Below are 17838 nucleotides of genomic sequence, written 5' to 3'. Positions count from 1 at the left end.
TTTGGAGGATGAGGTAATCCATTAGCTAGCATGGCTTTGAATAGTAAAACAGAAGTGAAAAAAATCTTTGAAGGGTAAGTAAAGTTCTACTTTTTTTTTCTGCTTCTTCTACACTTCAGATGAATTTAATTTACAAACCCTGAAAAAACGCCTCTCGACGAGGCTTAATCTAAAACACTCCAAATGATGTTAGTCACTCATTAATTATTATTTCCTGTAGAACACTGTACACAAAATGGCTGCGAGATACTTTCACTTTTATCATTTGCAAAACTTCTGCCAGCGCCCTGAGCGCTGTTAAGGTAAGACATGAAATGGAACACAAAATGGAAATCTTGCTGCCGGCAAATGTCCTACATTTTTTCTTCCCTCATTTGAGAGAGAATAATCATATTTAATATATTACCGAAAGGGCCTTTGAGTGTCGAGTCGGAAAAACTTTATCAAGCAGCACTAAGTTAATTTGTCATTGTAGGCTTTTAGGAGAGGGTCCTCCCACGTAAGAGAAGCCGGAATCAGTCCGTTAAGTAAGTTCCCAAATTTTTACCTTCGAGCAGCAAAGCAGGAAAAGGAGGACGTAATGCGATTGTTTTTAGGGCCACAAAGTCTGCAGCAGGAGGAGGTCTAAGTGGACCGGTGGGTTAACAAAATGTCTTACTTTGCCAGTTGTTTCTTCTTCTATGATCGTTTCTTAACACTGATAGAATGGTTAGTTTTGTAAACCATAATATAATGTTTCAACTGAAACAGTGTTTAAAGAAGCGATCTCAGAGATCTCTCAGTTTTCTTTGGACAGACTGTGATGAAGGTTTAACCTGAACATTGTTGTTTCTTTCTTTCTTTAGACTTCCACTTGACTTTAAGGTTCCCGTGGTGTCTGTCGTCATGAATAATTTACTTCCTGGTTCAGCCATTGTAACTGTAGATGGGCAGTTAGGGCAGTCAGTGTGCCAAAATTCAGAGAAGAACAAATTTAAAACTACACGCCATTTTCCTATCGAGCGACATAACATTAATTTACCGACCATCAGGTCATTGAGGCGGGGCTGTGGCTACTCGGGCTTCCTCCCACAGTCCAAAGACATGCTCGTTAGGCTCATTGGTGACACTAAATTGCCCGTAGGTGTGACTGTGAGCGTGACAGGTTGTCTGTCTCTGTGTGTCAGCCCTGTGATTGACTGGCGATCAGTCCAGGGTGTACTCCGTCTCTCGCCCAATGACAGCTGGGATAGGCTCCAGCCCCCCGTGACCCTGAAAGGGAGAAGCGGTATAGATAAGGCAGTCGAACGTCTCTGTCCAGCTTGAATGTGAATTTTTCCCCTAAGTTTGGAAGAACGTTTGCATAAAAAGTGACAGCCTAACCAAAAACTCTTCAGACATCAAGAAAACATTACACCGCTTCCACCTGCGGGTTGTTTTCCCGCTAATGTCCAACACTTTGTTTGAAAACCAAAGAATACTGCAAATGCAAAGCCTCTCATCAGTCCACTGTAGGCTTCACCTTCATTGTGTTAACGCATTAGGCAAAAGATAAAGTGCCATTTCTTCTTGAATATATCTTTAACCACAGCACAGTCAGCTCCTAAATCTGCACAGTGATTTGTTATGATGTTGGAGGCACAGATAAATGACCACAGATTAGATCTGAAAACGCTTCCATGCGTTGTTCTGTACGAGCTTTTACTGCCTGACGATAAAGTAACCGGTCTGCAGTGTTAAGCATCATGTTAAAAACAATCCCTGTGACAGATTCTCCGAGCTGTTACATAAACAATGTTCTTATTTAAGGAATTAACATGTCAAAGCAAACACACCTCATAATCATCGTACTGTAAATGACAGGCCCTACAAAGCCTCGCAGCCCACGTTGACACGTCTTTCAGAGCAATTAAATGCTCCACTTCCTCCGGGTCTTGATTTACCTTATCTCGCCGCCTATGCGCTCATCACCAGTTTACAGCGGGGCCTCTGCCTCGGCAATACAAGCACACACTCATTTATTTGTCATCTGGTGCCAGGATAAATGTAACAAATGCCACGGGAGGCTTTCACCATCACTCAAACGGGGACATCTGTTCTATCTATGCAGCGTGATCAACGAGCTTTATGCTAGCTTTGAGAACAGAAGTGACGCCTGCTTACCTGGAGGAACCGCCATCAGCGGCTGTCTCGAAGACAGAGGCGGGAGAGAAGACGGACAATAGCAGGCACGGGAGTGAAGCTCCAGCACAATAGGCTCAGTTCAAATTCAATCTGCCCACACAAAGGAGGTCCTGCCATTACGGAGCATGAATGGGCTGATGAATTGAGCGCTGTTGTTTATTTCTCTATGAAGTCTCCATCACACTATTGGCACTGTCAACTCCACAACACAAAAACTGCTGTTAGTGCACTAGTCAGACAACGAGTGGGAGTTGCAGTGGGTTCAACGAGAGCAGATGTCAGACAGGAGTGCGCTCATGACTGTGTCGGCTCCGTGTTGTTCCCTGCTACCTGTTAACACCCCCCCGGTCCTTCCTGCTTCTCTCTTTGTCTCTTTTAGTGCAAAGATAAACAGAATAATTCACAGCGGTGTCCCGCAGGCCCAATAATGCATAATGAAGATGGATGCTTCAGAGCAGAGGGAGCTGAGCAACATCTTGGACTTCAGATGTTGCACTCATTAGGCCTACAGCACCAGCGTCATCTGGGCCTTGGCTGTTGACCTCTGGGCGCTGCAATAATGGGTGAACAGGCCGCGCAGCTAATCAAGGCCAAAGGATCGCGATCTTTATAAATGACATTCTCCCATACAGCTATATTATTGTGTCCCCCAAGGCTTCTATTTGTTTATTAGCTTAATTAGAGTGCAATTATGGCGAATCCTCATGCAGCAAGCCCCTCTGCTGAAGGTCTCCACAGCATGCGGAGAAATAACGCAGCGGCTTAATGCAGAGAGGGAATTATGCAGTTTAAATGAATGTGATTGTTTGCATCCTGAAGCAGAAGCTCTCCAGAGTCCCTGTTTGAAAATAGAATCGGTTTACATTTATCAACTCTCAAATTAATCTGATGTTATCACTCAGTCGTGTTGCACTCCGTATGTGGAGATGTGATATTTTTTGAACTGCTCATCATATACATACTGATTGATTGTTTTCCTCGCGTCTATTTTGGTCATTAATTCTGCCATACACTCTCTCCTTCAACGTTTCGCCTCGGGCAAGGTACGCTAATGGCGATGTGTAGATAGGTGTGCCAGATAAACAGCAACACACTTTTATGAGCTCTGGTCTGTGCATGCTCAGGTGCACTGCAATCAGGAGGAAACAAATTAATGGATTGAAAAGTGGAGTGGCTCTGACACCGAAAACAGGACTCCATTTGTAAGCGAAGGCACTGTAGCTCCATCAAGCAGTCCTGCTGTGAATTCCACGGGTAACGGGGAGTGTGAGGACTATATTTTATACAGTTACAAGCTGTGTCAGGTGCAGCGGCTCTGTGTTATATATTCCATAGAGCTCAAAGCAGCCCGTGTTTTCCTTTCATTGCGGCGGCTTGTGTACAGAAGTCAGAGGTGATGTAAGTTTGGACTCTGACCGTATCGTTTGTTGCATCAGAATAAAAACATGTTGAGTTGATTTTGGTTTGTAATAATGACTCCTGCAGGTGAGACATAATTACCTGTTGTTCTGTTTGCTTGGGTAAACATTAGCTTTAACTTAAGTGTTGTGAACCTGCTGATTGATTGCTATTGGGGCAGCTAACTGATTTGCTTTTGTGCTTGTATTGTTGAAGCTGTTGCATGTATGATTTATGTTGAAACCTTGTGTTCAACATTGCATTTGCACAGTATGAGAAATGTTTGTCTTTATATCAGTAAGATTGTTTGTGAGAAGGTCTTAATGCGTACCCAATGAGAAATTCATTCATTCATTCAAACCTTTATTTAAGCCTCGAACATCACTGATGTTTCCCTCGTTTGTAATGATGTCGAGAGACGACACATTAAAGCAATCGGTAACTAATAAGAACATTCACAAGCTGAGGTGAAGTGGTTTGAGATCAACACCTTCATCTGTCCAAGAGAAATCAGAGCGTTGTAAGTGATTCCACATGTTTGGAGCACAAAAACGAAACGTCCAGAACGACTGCTTCGGGCGATGTTCCCGTTTATTGCAAAGATGATGAAACAGACACAACGATTCCCGTCTGATGAGATGAATGATGATAAATCGAATACTTTTGCTTTCGCTGTGATCCTGCGGTAAGTTTACGCGGTAAATTATGTTACGAGTTTATGTGCTTATGCTTAAGTCTTACGTTTACGTTCATGCCACCTATTTCCTTCCTGTTTCCTGTGACCTATAAACACCTGACCTGTCATGTGACCAATTATCCAAACACAATACACACCCTAACGGCCAGAGTAAATCTGTCTACCTATATGTATACACTAACATTAGTTCGTGTTGCAGTTACTTCTTGAAAAGGGAGTAGATTAGTGTTTATTTCAATAACTATTAGCACTGTAGAGCTTCAAATGTCCTACAGGTAAGTAAAGATGTTGATCTCCACCTGGTAACTCAGTTAGTCTTCTCTGAGCCCTGTGCAGCCAAAACTTATTTATCAGCAATTTATACTAATTGATTTTTTTTTTTCAAATCCAGTTATGTTTTGGTCTAAATTCAAAAAAAGGCTGGAAAATATTTCAAAAGCAGCATCTACTGACTCCTCGTAGGATCTTTGTGTGACACTATTGTCAAATTGTGTTTTGGTTGTAGTTGAATAAAGAACCAGGACTGCTCTGCAGCCAACAACAGATTCTTGCACATTAAAATTGCAGTGTGAGGACGCCAAAGATATTTATTTACAAGTGTAAAAATCTCACGCTCGCTGCATGTATCGCCAGGAAACAAATCATTTAAAACAGATTGAAAATGAATGAATATCAACAAATACATAATCATTCCAGCGATAACTGAAACAAGGTCGATAGTTTAGCCAAATAACAGAAATTAATCAACTATAATTCATTAAAAACTTTATGATTTTAGCTTCAGCTGCTTTTCTCTGGTGTTCATTGTACATTAAATATCTTTGGTTTTACACAGTTAAAGATGTGTCTCTGATCTGTGGGAGTATTTTTCACTGCAGGTGATAATTTAACAAAATAATCTGCAGAATAATTGATGATAAAAAAACAGCCAGTAGTTTGTTTTATGGCTTGAAACGGCAGGTTTACTTTATTTTGCACCATTTAGCCACATTAGCATGTTTATATTGAGGTGCTTTTTAAACTTTTAAGCTAATTTCAGCTCCGTCCCGCGGCACTATTTTAAATGATGGTTAATTAACTCCGGTACTTTTTTCCTTCTTCCCTTCACTATCTTACAGTGCATACTTAGTGACCTCAGGGGTGGCTTTGAAGGGAGCTATTCTTGTTTGAAAGGCTGCAGAGCATTTATTTTTTGTGTGCTCATGTGAGTAACAGCTTGGGTTCAGCAGTCTGTCCCCGAGGCGGCAGTGAACCGAGCCCAGAGCAGTTCACTGGTTAACACTCCCTACAGCTGCGAGGAGACCACTGCAGCTGTCCCTCTCTCATACAGCCTCCATTCTTCCATTGTTCTCTCCGGCCAGCCGTCCCGCACGGAGCCCCGACTGACGGAGATGAGATGCATCCCGTCTGGAGGGGGAAGCACCGCGGAGAGTCACAAATAATAAAAAACAAACAGGATATTTAGGCAGGGGTCACATCTGGGGAGCTAAATGTTACTCTGCTTTGATGAAAAACCAGCAGGGACTTACTGGGGGTCACTCGGTTGCTGATGAAAGCTCAGCCAGTCAATAGGACGAGATACTGCTCTAAAGGAAGCATCATATCAAATATTAATAGTTTAAGCCTGTGAGTGTGAGCCTGCTTCAGTTCAGTCTCGTATCACGGCCACAGAAAACGTTTGATCCCGATCCTCTCGCACTTCTTACGATCATATATTGGAATTCTCCGGTCAACAGTGGTTTAATTACAGTTGTAAATCTATTCTCAGGGTAGCCTACACACTTTATTAAATCCTGCACCTGCTTAGATTCACATCACCCTCGCCCCCAGCAGTGCTTCATATTGAAAGTCTGCCTTTACGATCCGACAGAGAAAAAATAAAACACATGTAAGCTCATGAAAATGTTTCTCAGACTGCCTTTCAAAGGCATGAAGTGAAAGTGTGTGTTATTAACCGCATTTAAAACGGGAAAACAAACAGAACGAGCTCCCGCTTGAGGCTGTGCGAGAAGCTAACGTGGAGGAAAATGCGTTGATGGTTTGTGTTGTTTCGTCGGACCAGATGCTGGAACATCAGGCTTCTTGCTCAGTGATCACTTCTGAAAAAGGGGCGGCAAATCTGAGAAACGTTTCTGACATGTGAGGGAGTCGGCGAGCAACAGAGACAACCTACACTGTCTCTACATTTCCATACTTGGATAATTATTGGGCTGCCCAATAATAACAGCCTTTCATGTTTTCACATGAGATTTTTCTTTCCCCGAGATGATGATGATGCTGACTGCCAGCTCCCGCCCACGTCAGGGTAAATATACTGTATCTGCACCCGCGAAATCATGTTCAACCCTCTTAAGTCCTTAAAAATGGATGAGGTAAGGGAAACATGACAGTAATTGGAGGCCTCAAACGTTATTGTCATCTGTGGTTGTCAATTATGACTTTCTTATACGATGGTGATAACACACAGACCTGAAGGGAGCAGTGCTGTTAAACCGGCCAATAACCAGGCCGCAGAAAACTTAGTCTGTTGATTAGTGAAGTTATTACCTTGAATCTGCCTAAATCTCTCCTTGCTGCATCGTCTCTCATTAACTCTGCCGCTCGACTGGTCTGACTTCCTTCTAGTACTGCACTTTGTTATCTTTTTTCACATTTTGTATTATACCCTATCATAACTGAGCTTTTATTCTTAATGAAGCATTTACAGGCGTGCTCCAAACTACGTTTCATTGAACTTGTGCAGCAACATTTCAGGCTTACACTCGTATCTCGCAAAAACAAGATACCAACGTTAAACTGAAGTACAGAATATAAATCCAATCTGTTTGGGGGGTATCCCCGAGGGGAAATAGTTTCTCTTTCTATATTTATTAATAAAAACGTATACAGGTTATTTCAACACAATTTCTATTTATTTTCATGTCGAGTTTGCATACCTGCTAGCTACCCGTGCTGTAGTTGATCTCAGTCTATCACAACATTGATTGTTGTGAGGATGGCGGCTGCACTGGCGATCATGACGCCACATGTCCGTGACGAAGCTTAAGCTAGATCACAGCGCCATCGTCTGGGTGAAATCCTGCAGTGGCTCCCTATTTTAAAACAATAGCCTCGCTCATTCAAACACCGTACAGACGGTTCCAACGCGTATGCTTGTTTTATTTACTCACGTTCGATGCTCTTGAATGGTTGTTGTTGCTGATGCCGATGAGAGGGGCGACTGACAGTAACAACTCAAACCAAACTCAAATAAACAGAAGTAAGCAAACAAAACGAATATAACTAAATGAAACGGTCAAACTTATATTTCGTTTGGTTTGCTGTTGAGAAGCTGTGACTCTTCAGCTGCTTTCCAAAGTGCGTCTTATAGACCAAACTTTGCGGTAGGGCGTAAACACCTGATCATTCGTCTCCTACGTAGCCTCCTGAGACCCGAGCTTTTGTTTGGTATGCACTTTTAATTTCTCCGACCTTTTGGGGATTAATAGGACCTAAAAGTATAAAACCTAAGAATTGTCTTTGTGTTACACTGAAAAAGTCCCAAGTCCTCATGTGAGTACCTTGTGTGTAACGGTGTTGTAGCTTGTTGCTATTGATAAAATTAGTCAAATTTGTCTGCCATATCAAGCTACAACTGTTAATACGCATTAAATAAACAAGTTTAACCATCAATTTACAAGTAACCGTACAAGCAAATGGAACTCATTTTGTTAACTAGTAAGCTCATTTCGGATTTAATTTTGTTTTAACTGCTGTTTGTGAATCTTTTCTTCAAGTGAGAGATATTATAGTGGTCAGAAACCTAATTACAGTCTTAGCGATTCGACTCAAACCTGGCATATTTCCGTTATAACAACAGTGAGTTTAAGAACAGTTGGTTGGTTCTGGTTGCAGTGGAAAATGTATTTAAATATGTGAATGTTAGACCTTTTTTGTCATCACTTCCCCTCGTTAGTCAGCCTACAAAAGATACAAAGACACCTCCTGCTGTCGAGGATGCCATAATGTTTGGCTGCACTGAAGTCTGCAGTATCATTAAACTGTAACGTCTGCAACACAACTTACAAGTTAATTCCTCTCCCATGGCCAGTCAAGCAGCCGCGACATAGTATGATGTACAGAAATGACACAAGCTTTCCTTCTCCTTTAATGCTTCCCTGCAGACGACTCATTAATTCGCTGCAGCTTTGGAAACAATTAAAATGGAATGAGTGAGAATGATACTCGGAGTCGCCGTCCCCAATGATTCAGAGGATCTGACCATGTGTGGCACTTTCACAGGCTTGTTTCTTCTTTATAGGCGCGCTTGTTATGAGTCAGAAAAGCATCCAATCAACTGAATGCTGTTATCAAGTCTGTGTTCAGGTTGACGTGATGGCCATATTAAAGTTAGCATGGCAGAAAATTAAACAAACAAGGTGGCCTTGGCTGGTTTGGCACACGCTCTGCAGAAGCAGATGAGACGCTGAGTTAAAACAAGTTTTACAACATCACTCGCATTAAATAGTTACGAAGCCTCGATTGGATAAAGTAGACGCGGCTTCAGCAACAGCTTGGCCAGCAAACGGGTCATTGGATGCTCTAATCAGAAAGATACACAGCAGATGTCACTTGTTCTATACAGGCCACTACACATATAGAAAAGTCTGCACGACCCGGAGCCAAGAAAATGACTACAACTGTCTGTTGGTGTTTTTTCTTGCAGATGTACATTCAAACAACCACTCTGACCATCTCTGTGAGCCTGAGCGCCTCGGTGTCCCTCGGGTTGCTCTACATGCCGAAGGTCTACGTGGTCCTCTTCCATCCCGAGCAGAATGTGCCGAAGCGCACACGCAGCCTGAAGGCCGTGGTTACCGCCGCCACCATGTCCAACAAGTTCAACCCCAAGGCCGGCCTCAGACCCAACGGAGAAGCCAAGACGGAGCTGTGCGAGAGCCTCGAAACACAATGTAAGTACACAGATGCAAATGAAGAAGCCGCATGTATTCTTATTCTTGGACATGTTTAGTCCCTCAGTGTTTGTAAATCAAACAGACTGATGCAGCGATAGGGAGCAGAGTGTAAAATAATTACATATCAACAGATGTGTAGCATGTTATTTAACACTTCATCGAGTCCTGTAAATGTGCCGCTGCTCATTTGGATATCGTGTGCGAGTCAGGAGGAGGCGTTACAGGATCCCCAATTATGTGTCCTGAAGGGACGGATCACAGGCGTCCGCAGGGAAAGTATGCTGTCGTTCAACAATGCTACTGCGTGTGGGAAAGGTTGATTTCTTTCCCCCACTGTCATTTTCTTTTGTGGTTAAAAAAAAACAAGGGATTTTTATTACTATTTTATATAAAGTAGTGGCTCTATATGAACATTTGACAGTGTAACGTGTTCCACATGCTAAAACGACACGTTCCCTTGGATGATAGCAGTCTCTATTTCTAGGATAATTTACATTTGGGACAGCTTCAACTAGCTTCCATTGTTTGTTTGATTACCTATTACAGCATTAGGTGTTGCTGTTATAATAAAGCACTAGCAAGGTGCACTTAGCTCAGTTGGTAGAGCAGGCCCCCCATGAACAGAGGCTACAGCCCTCGACGCACTGATCGCAGGTTAGACTCCCGGTCTGCCGATCGTTTGGAGCACGTCTTCCCCCGCTCTCTACTCCCCACATTTCCTGTCTCTCTTCAGCTGTCAAATAAAGGCCAGCTAAATCTCCACTAGCATTAGCATTGCATTCATAGCTTTGAGAACATAAAGAAGCATCTCAGATGATGTAACGTAATGATTTTCTATCTGATAACTACGACCGGGATAGCAGAACATTTAGTAACTCCACACTGACTAATTAAAATGAATTAATCTCATGGCGGGGCGTTTGCTTCCTCCTCTGATTCTGACTCAGACGACTCATATCGCTTCCGTCTGCACTACACGGATTCTCAAGTGTGCCGCTGTTGTATTCAGAGCCAGGTAGATATAAATGTTAGGTTGTTACAGTTTCATTTAGCTGACGCTTTTGTCCAAAGAGTTAATACAACGCAAGCAAGAAACCAAGCTATCACTCAGAATGTGATCTGCCCACCCACGGCGTCCTGAGAAACGCTCTGAACAGCAAAACCAGCACTTTTCAAATCGTTCTAAAAAGTCATTTGTGCAAAGATTTTTGTGTTTGCTAAATGAGACTCTCAACATTTCATTTACTATCTTAAGACAAATTTCCAGAGGCTTTAATTAAAAATATCTACTCTCTCATTTTTAAGCGTTGCTGGAAAGTTTAATGACTCTGACAGAACAGCCTGCACATCAATCAGACTGTGTTAAAAGAAGCATTTAAATGGCTGGCCGGATAAATGACTTATTCATAAATTACTTGTCAACACCAATGAAAGTCCTTATAAATGACTTTAAATACTTTAAACCTCTTGTTTTAGTCATTTATAAGGACAATTATCTGCTCACTCCGTCTTGTTTAAATGTCAGACTTTGGATCTTTTTCCACTTAATAGTTTTGTAACTTCGATATCTTTGATTCCTCGACAAAACACCTCAGCTCCTGCTTTGGTGTAAGTGTAATAGTCCCTTTCTTTCTCATTGATTGACATGCTACTGTAAAGATGAAATAAGAACAGAGAGATCAATAATAAAGATCATTCACTGTCGCCAGAGTTCAATGAAAACAGCACATGTGACTTCTCCTTCTGAAGCAGCTGACTCTGCCTCTTCTGATAAAAACGCTTGCTGCCACTATATCAGCGACACGCCTCGGATTTATACGAGTGAAGTAAATAATGACTTCAGCAGAAATTACTCATGTGACGTCCAAAACGCTCTTCCTCGGTCGCCTCGGGCGGTGAAAGGTTTTAATCGGTCACGTCCGTCAGCGGGGACGCGTTCCCTCCGTCTGCTCGCACTAACAAGAAATGGAGCCCATTGTGACACATTTTAAAGCTGTGTTTACTCCTTCCTTTATACACCTCCGATGGGGAGAAATGTGTCCCTTCATGGAGAAATAAAAGAGCTGACATTGTATAAACTGTTAACACGGTGAAGCTGAAATCAATATAAAGTGCGTGACAATGCACTGCAGGAACAATAGCACATCAGAATAGAACAATGTAAACACAGGGCGTCTTTTATTCCGATCCCGCTCTAAGTTTCGTGGCGGGTTAATGGGGCTTTTTGTTACGATAAGTGGCGAGGAAGCAAAGACGCGGAATTGATAGCCAGCAGCAATTTATCCTGATGGGGGTTACCGCTTACAGGCGCTGTACAGTGCATGGCTATTTGAATAAGCACCATTTGTCATTGTCACCGCCCATGTGGATATGTGGCTTGATGAAATTGAAAAATTCTTGTCCGGGCCAGCTCCCACAACCGCCGAGATCTGGTGGTGATATGTCAGGATTTATCTGCTCCACCTCAGCGAATCAGTTAACACGGTCTGCGGAGACAACTGGGAAGTTGAGCCTGATAGCTGAAGAAAAAGGAGGTGGTGACGGTGGGGGGCTGGGCGGCAGGGTGATGAATGCAGGGCAAGAAGTTGAGGAATAATTGGCATTAGCAGGACTTAACAACAGCTCAACACAAGTTTTCACCCATAATTTGACGTTCCTCTTTTTACAGATTCAAATGAAAAACGCCCACGCGACCTCTTCCTCCTCACCTCATAGCTTATTATATTTTACCTTGACTCCCTCTGACCCTCTCCCTCCCCTCCCATTCTTCTCTTCCAGCTTTCTCCACAAAGCAAACCTACATCAGCTACAGCAACCATGCGATCTAAGGGACAAAGGGTCTTATCATTATTCAGGATTTTCAGCCTGAAAAACATGCAGTGGAAATATCACACGGCCGGCGTTAAAAAAAAAAAAGAATGGATGTGTCATTGTTCGCGTGGACGTCGCAGAAGCATTGCCCAAAGACGTGACATGGCGAGGAGAGACCACAGGGAAGGACCAAACAGGGGACCAGAGCAGATAAAACTACAATTGTAACGTTCCATCTTCTGTCTGCCTCACGAGAAAACACAAACAAAAAAGAAAAATGAAAAATACTTGCATGGCAGAGGCCGGGAGACTGAAGGATGGAGCTTTCCTTTTGAGTGTTTACATTTCAGCTATGCCCTCTTTCCAAGACTCTCCGTCATCCTGAGCGGTTCTGACTGACACTGAACTCAAATCAAGAAGGTGTTCAGGTGTTCTCAGTGTTGTCTGCCAGTTTTTGCAAACTATAATTAATCTCAAAGCCCCTGAAGGCATCACAAGGGAAGAATCAACACCAAAAAGGCATGAAAACACGGTCCATGGATTTCTAAGAGGGGGTTGTGTTTGTTTGTTTGTTTGTTTTTCTTAATGTGCTCCGCTCTCATGAGTCAGACGACTGGACATCATCTCTACAATACAACAGATCTGCACCAGACTCCATGTATTCTTTTCCCTATTCCAGGTTTCCACTGAGTCAGAAAGAGCGACTACGAGATGGTCTCTGCCGATTTTGAGCATGCCAGTTTCAACATCCTGTGTTGTGTTGTTAAAAAATATAAAGAAAAAGAAAAAATAATCTCTTTGGAATGCGTTTAAACTCTGTTGCAGCGTTGTTAACAATTGTTTGGGCCTGAGCCTGTTGTGCGTTAAAAACTGTTCTCCAATGGTGAAGGTCTAGTGAGTGATTATTTATCTGTGCTTAAGTGAGGCCATGATTTGTATTACCAGCTAGCCTAAGGCTGCCACTGCCCTCCGCATACCTGTATGTGCTTTGAAACAGGGGCTCATGGGTAAAACAAACAGTACTACAGCCAGGAGATCTCTCTGTGAGCTGTCATCCAGGATGACCCTCCCATCACTGCCACCAGCTATTCTCTTGGTCACACAGAGTGTGAGGGTAAAAGCTTAGCTGTACAGATCCATTAGGAGGGGAATTAAGATGAAGTATGCCCTTGAGGGGATTCTGCAATATGCCCTTAAGGTGATATCCATAATGGACCAGCTACGAAGGAAATTCATTACTACACATGTCCTCCTCAGGCACTCTGGCGATCACGGAGGAGGGTGTCAGGGAGTTGTAAGGCTTTTCAACAAATGAAAATCTAATTGCAAAAGTATACAATATCTCTATCAATCACCCTCAGCTGGCTGAACAGATTAATAGTTGGCTTCGCGCGGTATAAAAGCCCTCTAATGTCTTTGGGGGGGGAAACATTGTGGGGTCATTTGTGTTGTGAATTCAATGCTGCTTCTCATGCCTCCCTCTGTATTACTTTCAACACCATTTGTGTTGCAGAATAAAATGTGAGTGCTGACCAAATTAAATGGCAAGTTAATGTATGTTATTAAATAGATTGATGATGTCTGCTTTATGTCCTGACATATCCTAAAATTGGGGAAAATGTACAAAAAGATACAGTGCCTGGCTATCTGACTATGTATTTGTAAAACCTCATGAAAACTTATGAAGTGTGTGAAGCATGTTTAGTTTTTCTTTTTATACAAAATTTTATTTCTATTAAAAATGTTTACAAACTTCAACCTTCACTTTCAGGTTTGTGTGACGCGGGAGAATCCACGGCTTCCTTTCGTGACGATAACAAACGGTGAATTAGAAGACGAGCATTTCCTCGGCTGCGCCTCTGTGTGAGAGGGTTTTTTTATTCCTGTTGTAAACTAATAATACCGATTAAAAACAAGTTTTTCAGCCCTGAGGAAAAAAGACAATGGCTGCCATCCTCTGAATAACATGCTGCTGTAATTGCTCTGATAATAGCACTGGAAGGACGGAGAATTGTTGGAGGGAAACATGAAATTATTTTAAATGAATGGTTAGCTGCTACTTGAATCCAGGGCCAAGCAGCGAGTTCTCAGGATCTATCATCTCCTCCACGCCTCCCCGACACCGCGAGCCCTCGACACAAAAGACTCACAAATAGCAGTTGTTGCATCGCAAGTGTGCTAAGTTCCTGCCCCGAGTACTAGATGACTGCAATATGCAAAGTATATATCATCTTCACGTAGGGGGGTGAGACGGAGGGGTCTGCATGTTTAGTCTCAAGAGATTTCAGGGTTTTGTGCCACATACACACAAATTTAGAAACACAACGGCCTATACGATTCATGTTTTTTCACACCGTGTGCTTCATTTCTCCGAACAGCATTTGAGGAATCTTATTAGAACCACAACCAGCAACGATCCGAGTCTCAGTGTCGTGCTTTAATTCTCATGCTGCAAACTGTATCGAGAATTCAGCTTGAAGTCAAACGCTCACATGAATGCACGACACTGGCAGAGTTTTCACTTCATCTGCACTTCCAACTGCATTACCACGCCGACTGCTGAAATGAATATTTCACATAATTAATCCAAAAATAGAAATAAGAGAACGCATTTTGGCTGCCTGCCAAATAAATCTATATGTGGGAGACGCTGCAGGATGCTGATGGCGCACACTAACTACATAAATCAATACATTATTAATATATTACACTTGGCAAAGGCCAACACGAGCTTCATGGAGCTTTGCTGTTGTTCCTCGAGATGTACGAGCTGGAACACTCAGTCCCGAACGGATCTTACTGAAGGTTGTTTGAAAATGAGTGAATCTGCAGCTGCTTCTCCGGAAGAGGAGAAACCAACGTCTACTACGTCTTCTACAAAGCATTTAATGCACGTAGCTCAGAAATAGACAGGTGAGCATGACATATGTATTATTAACTCATGAGAAGCGCTTGAATTATAAAGCTAACATGCAGACGGATCTACGACATAAGCCTAATAAGCATGTTAATATAGTAGAGAACACTTCTGTCGCACTTTAAATGCAGAAAACTGCGCTGCAATATTTACAACTTTTATCCTGCATGATGAGTCTAATGTTAAATATATGAATGCAAATACCTCTAATGTCGTTAGACCAAAGGACAGAGTGAGTGGGAGAGGAACGCATGAATACTAATTGAAACTGATATTGTACATCACTTATAATTAAGTTGCACTGATTCTCTCCCATTATGTTAAAGAAAACGGTACAATTCATGTGTCAAGCTGTCAGTGTGAGGCAGCTGCAGGAAGGCGAAGAGATGTCACTCAACATTAGAAAGCAGAACAAGTCGTAATAGATCGTGATGAATCAGAAGAGCTGTACGGTTCGTGTGTATTTAGCCTCACTCTTTATAAAGACAACAACAGTGCTGTAAGTAGGACACGAGTTTAAATCACACATTTTCATGTAAATAAATGTTAAGTCACCGTCTATCGCCGAATGAGGGAACACAGTGGTGATTGAGCCCGCTGATGAAAGCCTTTGCGTTTGCAGAATCACAGACTGGGTGTCTGTTGTGACGCGTTTTCCATCATCCATCAGCGGTTGGTCTGCCAGAGAGGGTAGGCGGAGCTAAGCGGCTGCTTTTCCGCTCTCTGCAAGTGTTGCGAGTAAACAGTAATCTACTATGGCTGAACAAACAAAGAAAAGATGGATGACTACAGATACAATTTCAACAAGAAGTGAAAATCCAAAGAAAAAGAAACAAACTCGACGCTCAGATGAAGCAAACAGTCTGAAAAGGAAAGCGACCGTCGGCCAGGAAAATCAAGAGTTACAACCGGAGCCAACCGTGGACGTCACACATGCAGCACTGTCTGGATATCTGGGAAGTGTGCTCCTGCAATTACCGTTTATCGCCATAGGTGTCGCCAAAGACAACAAAACTGAGACCGTTGAGATTACCACCTTAATAACAGTCGTATCTATATATATGTATTGTATATTTAACAGACAGACTGATTACAAGAGATTTATTAAAGCGTGGGTCTGTTTGTTTGTTGTGGCCACGTATGAGACCCAAACTTTGCTAAGTAAAGCAGGATGAGATTTTTTGTTAAGAAACACGTCTTACACATGTACAGGACAAGATCAGCCAAGAGATACAAGGTACCACTTTGTCCACAGGGGGCGCCAAAATCAACAAAAACTGAAAGTTCCTTACAGGAGCTTTAATAAAGATTTAACTTCAAATTCTTCCAAAAATTAGATCTGCAAATGTTTTCTATGGAAGGAAATGCATTCAACAAATTTTAGACAGACTGATGGACAAACACTCGCTTGTTGTCAAAAACGACTTGTTCACAAGGGACAAAAAAACAGGTGAGCCTGTTTCACTGTTATTGCTTGTTACTGTGTTGTGCTCCACAATCCATTGTGTTCCTTCTTAAACACTTCGACACTGCTGTCCCAAATGTTGTGAAAACCGGGCCAGCATTTTTATGTAATCTTGCAGACAAACATTCGAACGGCACAGAAAACATGACTTCCTTTGTTGGGTAACAAGTTTTGCTGAAATGGCACAGGGAGTTAGGCGCCACCAGCATTCTGACTGCACATCGGCTGCAGTCAGCAGAGACTCCACTTTCTATAACTAAGGACTTCATTCCCTGACGGTGGAGAAGACAGGAGAGCATGAATTTCTCCTCCAACAGCTGGCTTCTCCTCGCTTCAATGTGTCTGCGTCTGAAAACCGGCAATTTTCAATAAACCTGGAGAATATTTAGGACGATTTGAGATGTTGTTCGGCCGTGTGATGGCAGAATACGTTCAGAAACATTTCCGTGGGCTGTCATTACAACACGACTAAAGGTTCAGTGCAATCTGCTCAGCTGTGTAATTGCAGATATACAGATGCAAATTCTCAGACGGAGGTTGAGAGGTTTATCCGCACGAGCTGAGGACCTACTATATAAACAGTACGACGCTGTGAAGCGATCTTATGATGCGAGATCAGACAACAGAGTCCAGATCCCTCCTGAGCACAGAGCCCTCCTCATTGTTTCCCGATCGCAGTCACAATGACGGCTCATTCAGATTAGAGGAGCAAATTAATTCTAATACTGCTCGTACAGCAGGGGGAAATATCACCATGAGCAAAACCCATCACGCGAGGATTACAGTGCAATTATTAATCCTTTCATATGTTCTTGAAACGGTCTTGGCACGATTCAATAAGACAATTGGATCACGTCAAAGTCTGTGAGAAGAGCAAACCGACTTTTCTAGCGAGAAAGCTCCGGAAAAGATTTCATTTGCTTTCAGTCTTTCGAATAACAATTACATTTTATGAACAATTTAAACTTGAGCTGATTAAAGTTGATGAGTCAAAAACATGTGAAGCGTTAAAGCACAAACGCTGCGTCTAAACATGTGGCGGTGTGAAAAGCTGAGCAGATAAAATGTGTATCTACTCCGGTCCTTTCCCCGTGTGCAGCTGAAGATAACACAACTGCCCTCAGGTGACAGAATGAGCACAGGAGCACATTTGTCTAGAATTGAGCACCAATATAACAGCCGGATGGAGAGAAGCAATGCAGTGATGCTTCTCTCAAGGGTCCTTTGACTGAGCGCTCTCAGTTGGGCGGCATCGCTATTGTATACCATCATAAACAAACTCAGCGCTGCCTGCTTTTGCTGCAAAAAGTCTGATCTAGAGGAGCCATTTTCCCACAGAAGAGACAGTCGCAGAGGCTGTGCAATTCACTGAGGACCGCGATTGAAGAGCGAGATTAAGGGAAAGAAGAGACTCTATTGTGTGAATGAAGCA

At 42.6% G+C, this 17838-nt stretch overlaps 1 protein-coding gene across 1 annotated transcript in view; it reads left to right on the top strand.

Annotated features, from left to right (window-relative positions):
• LOC138605689 (metabotropic glutamate receptor 4-like) overlaps window positions 1-13715 on the top strand; it is a 155208-nt gene extending 141493 nt beyond the window's left edge. Inside the window, exons 9-10 of the mRNA XM_069678091.1 lie at window positions 8964-9210; window positions 11992-13715. Coding sequence (XP_069534192.1) covers window positions 8964-9210; window positions 11992-12041 — 297 coding nt within the window. The 3' untranslated portion in view covers window positions 12042-13715. The remainder of the gene's footprint in view (window positions 1-8963; window positions 9211-11991) is intronic.
• The last annotated feature ends 4123 nt before the right edge of the window (window positions 13716-17838 follow it).

The sequence above is a fragment of the Semicossyphus pulcher genome, unplaced genomic scaffold, assembly GCF_022749685.1.
Source record: "Semicossyphus pulcher isolate SPU_LCO1_2020_fin unplaced genomic scaffold, fSemPul1.0.p SCAF_3, whole genome shotgun sequence".
NCBI lineage: Eukaryota > Metazoa > Chordata > Actinopteri > Labriformes > Labridae > Semicossyphus > Semicossyphus pulcher.
This window is presented reverse-complemented; position numbering and strand designations above follow the sequence as displayed.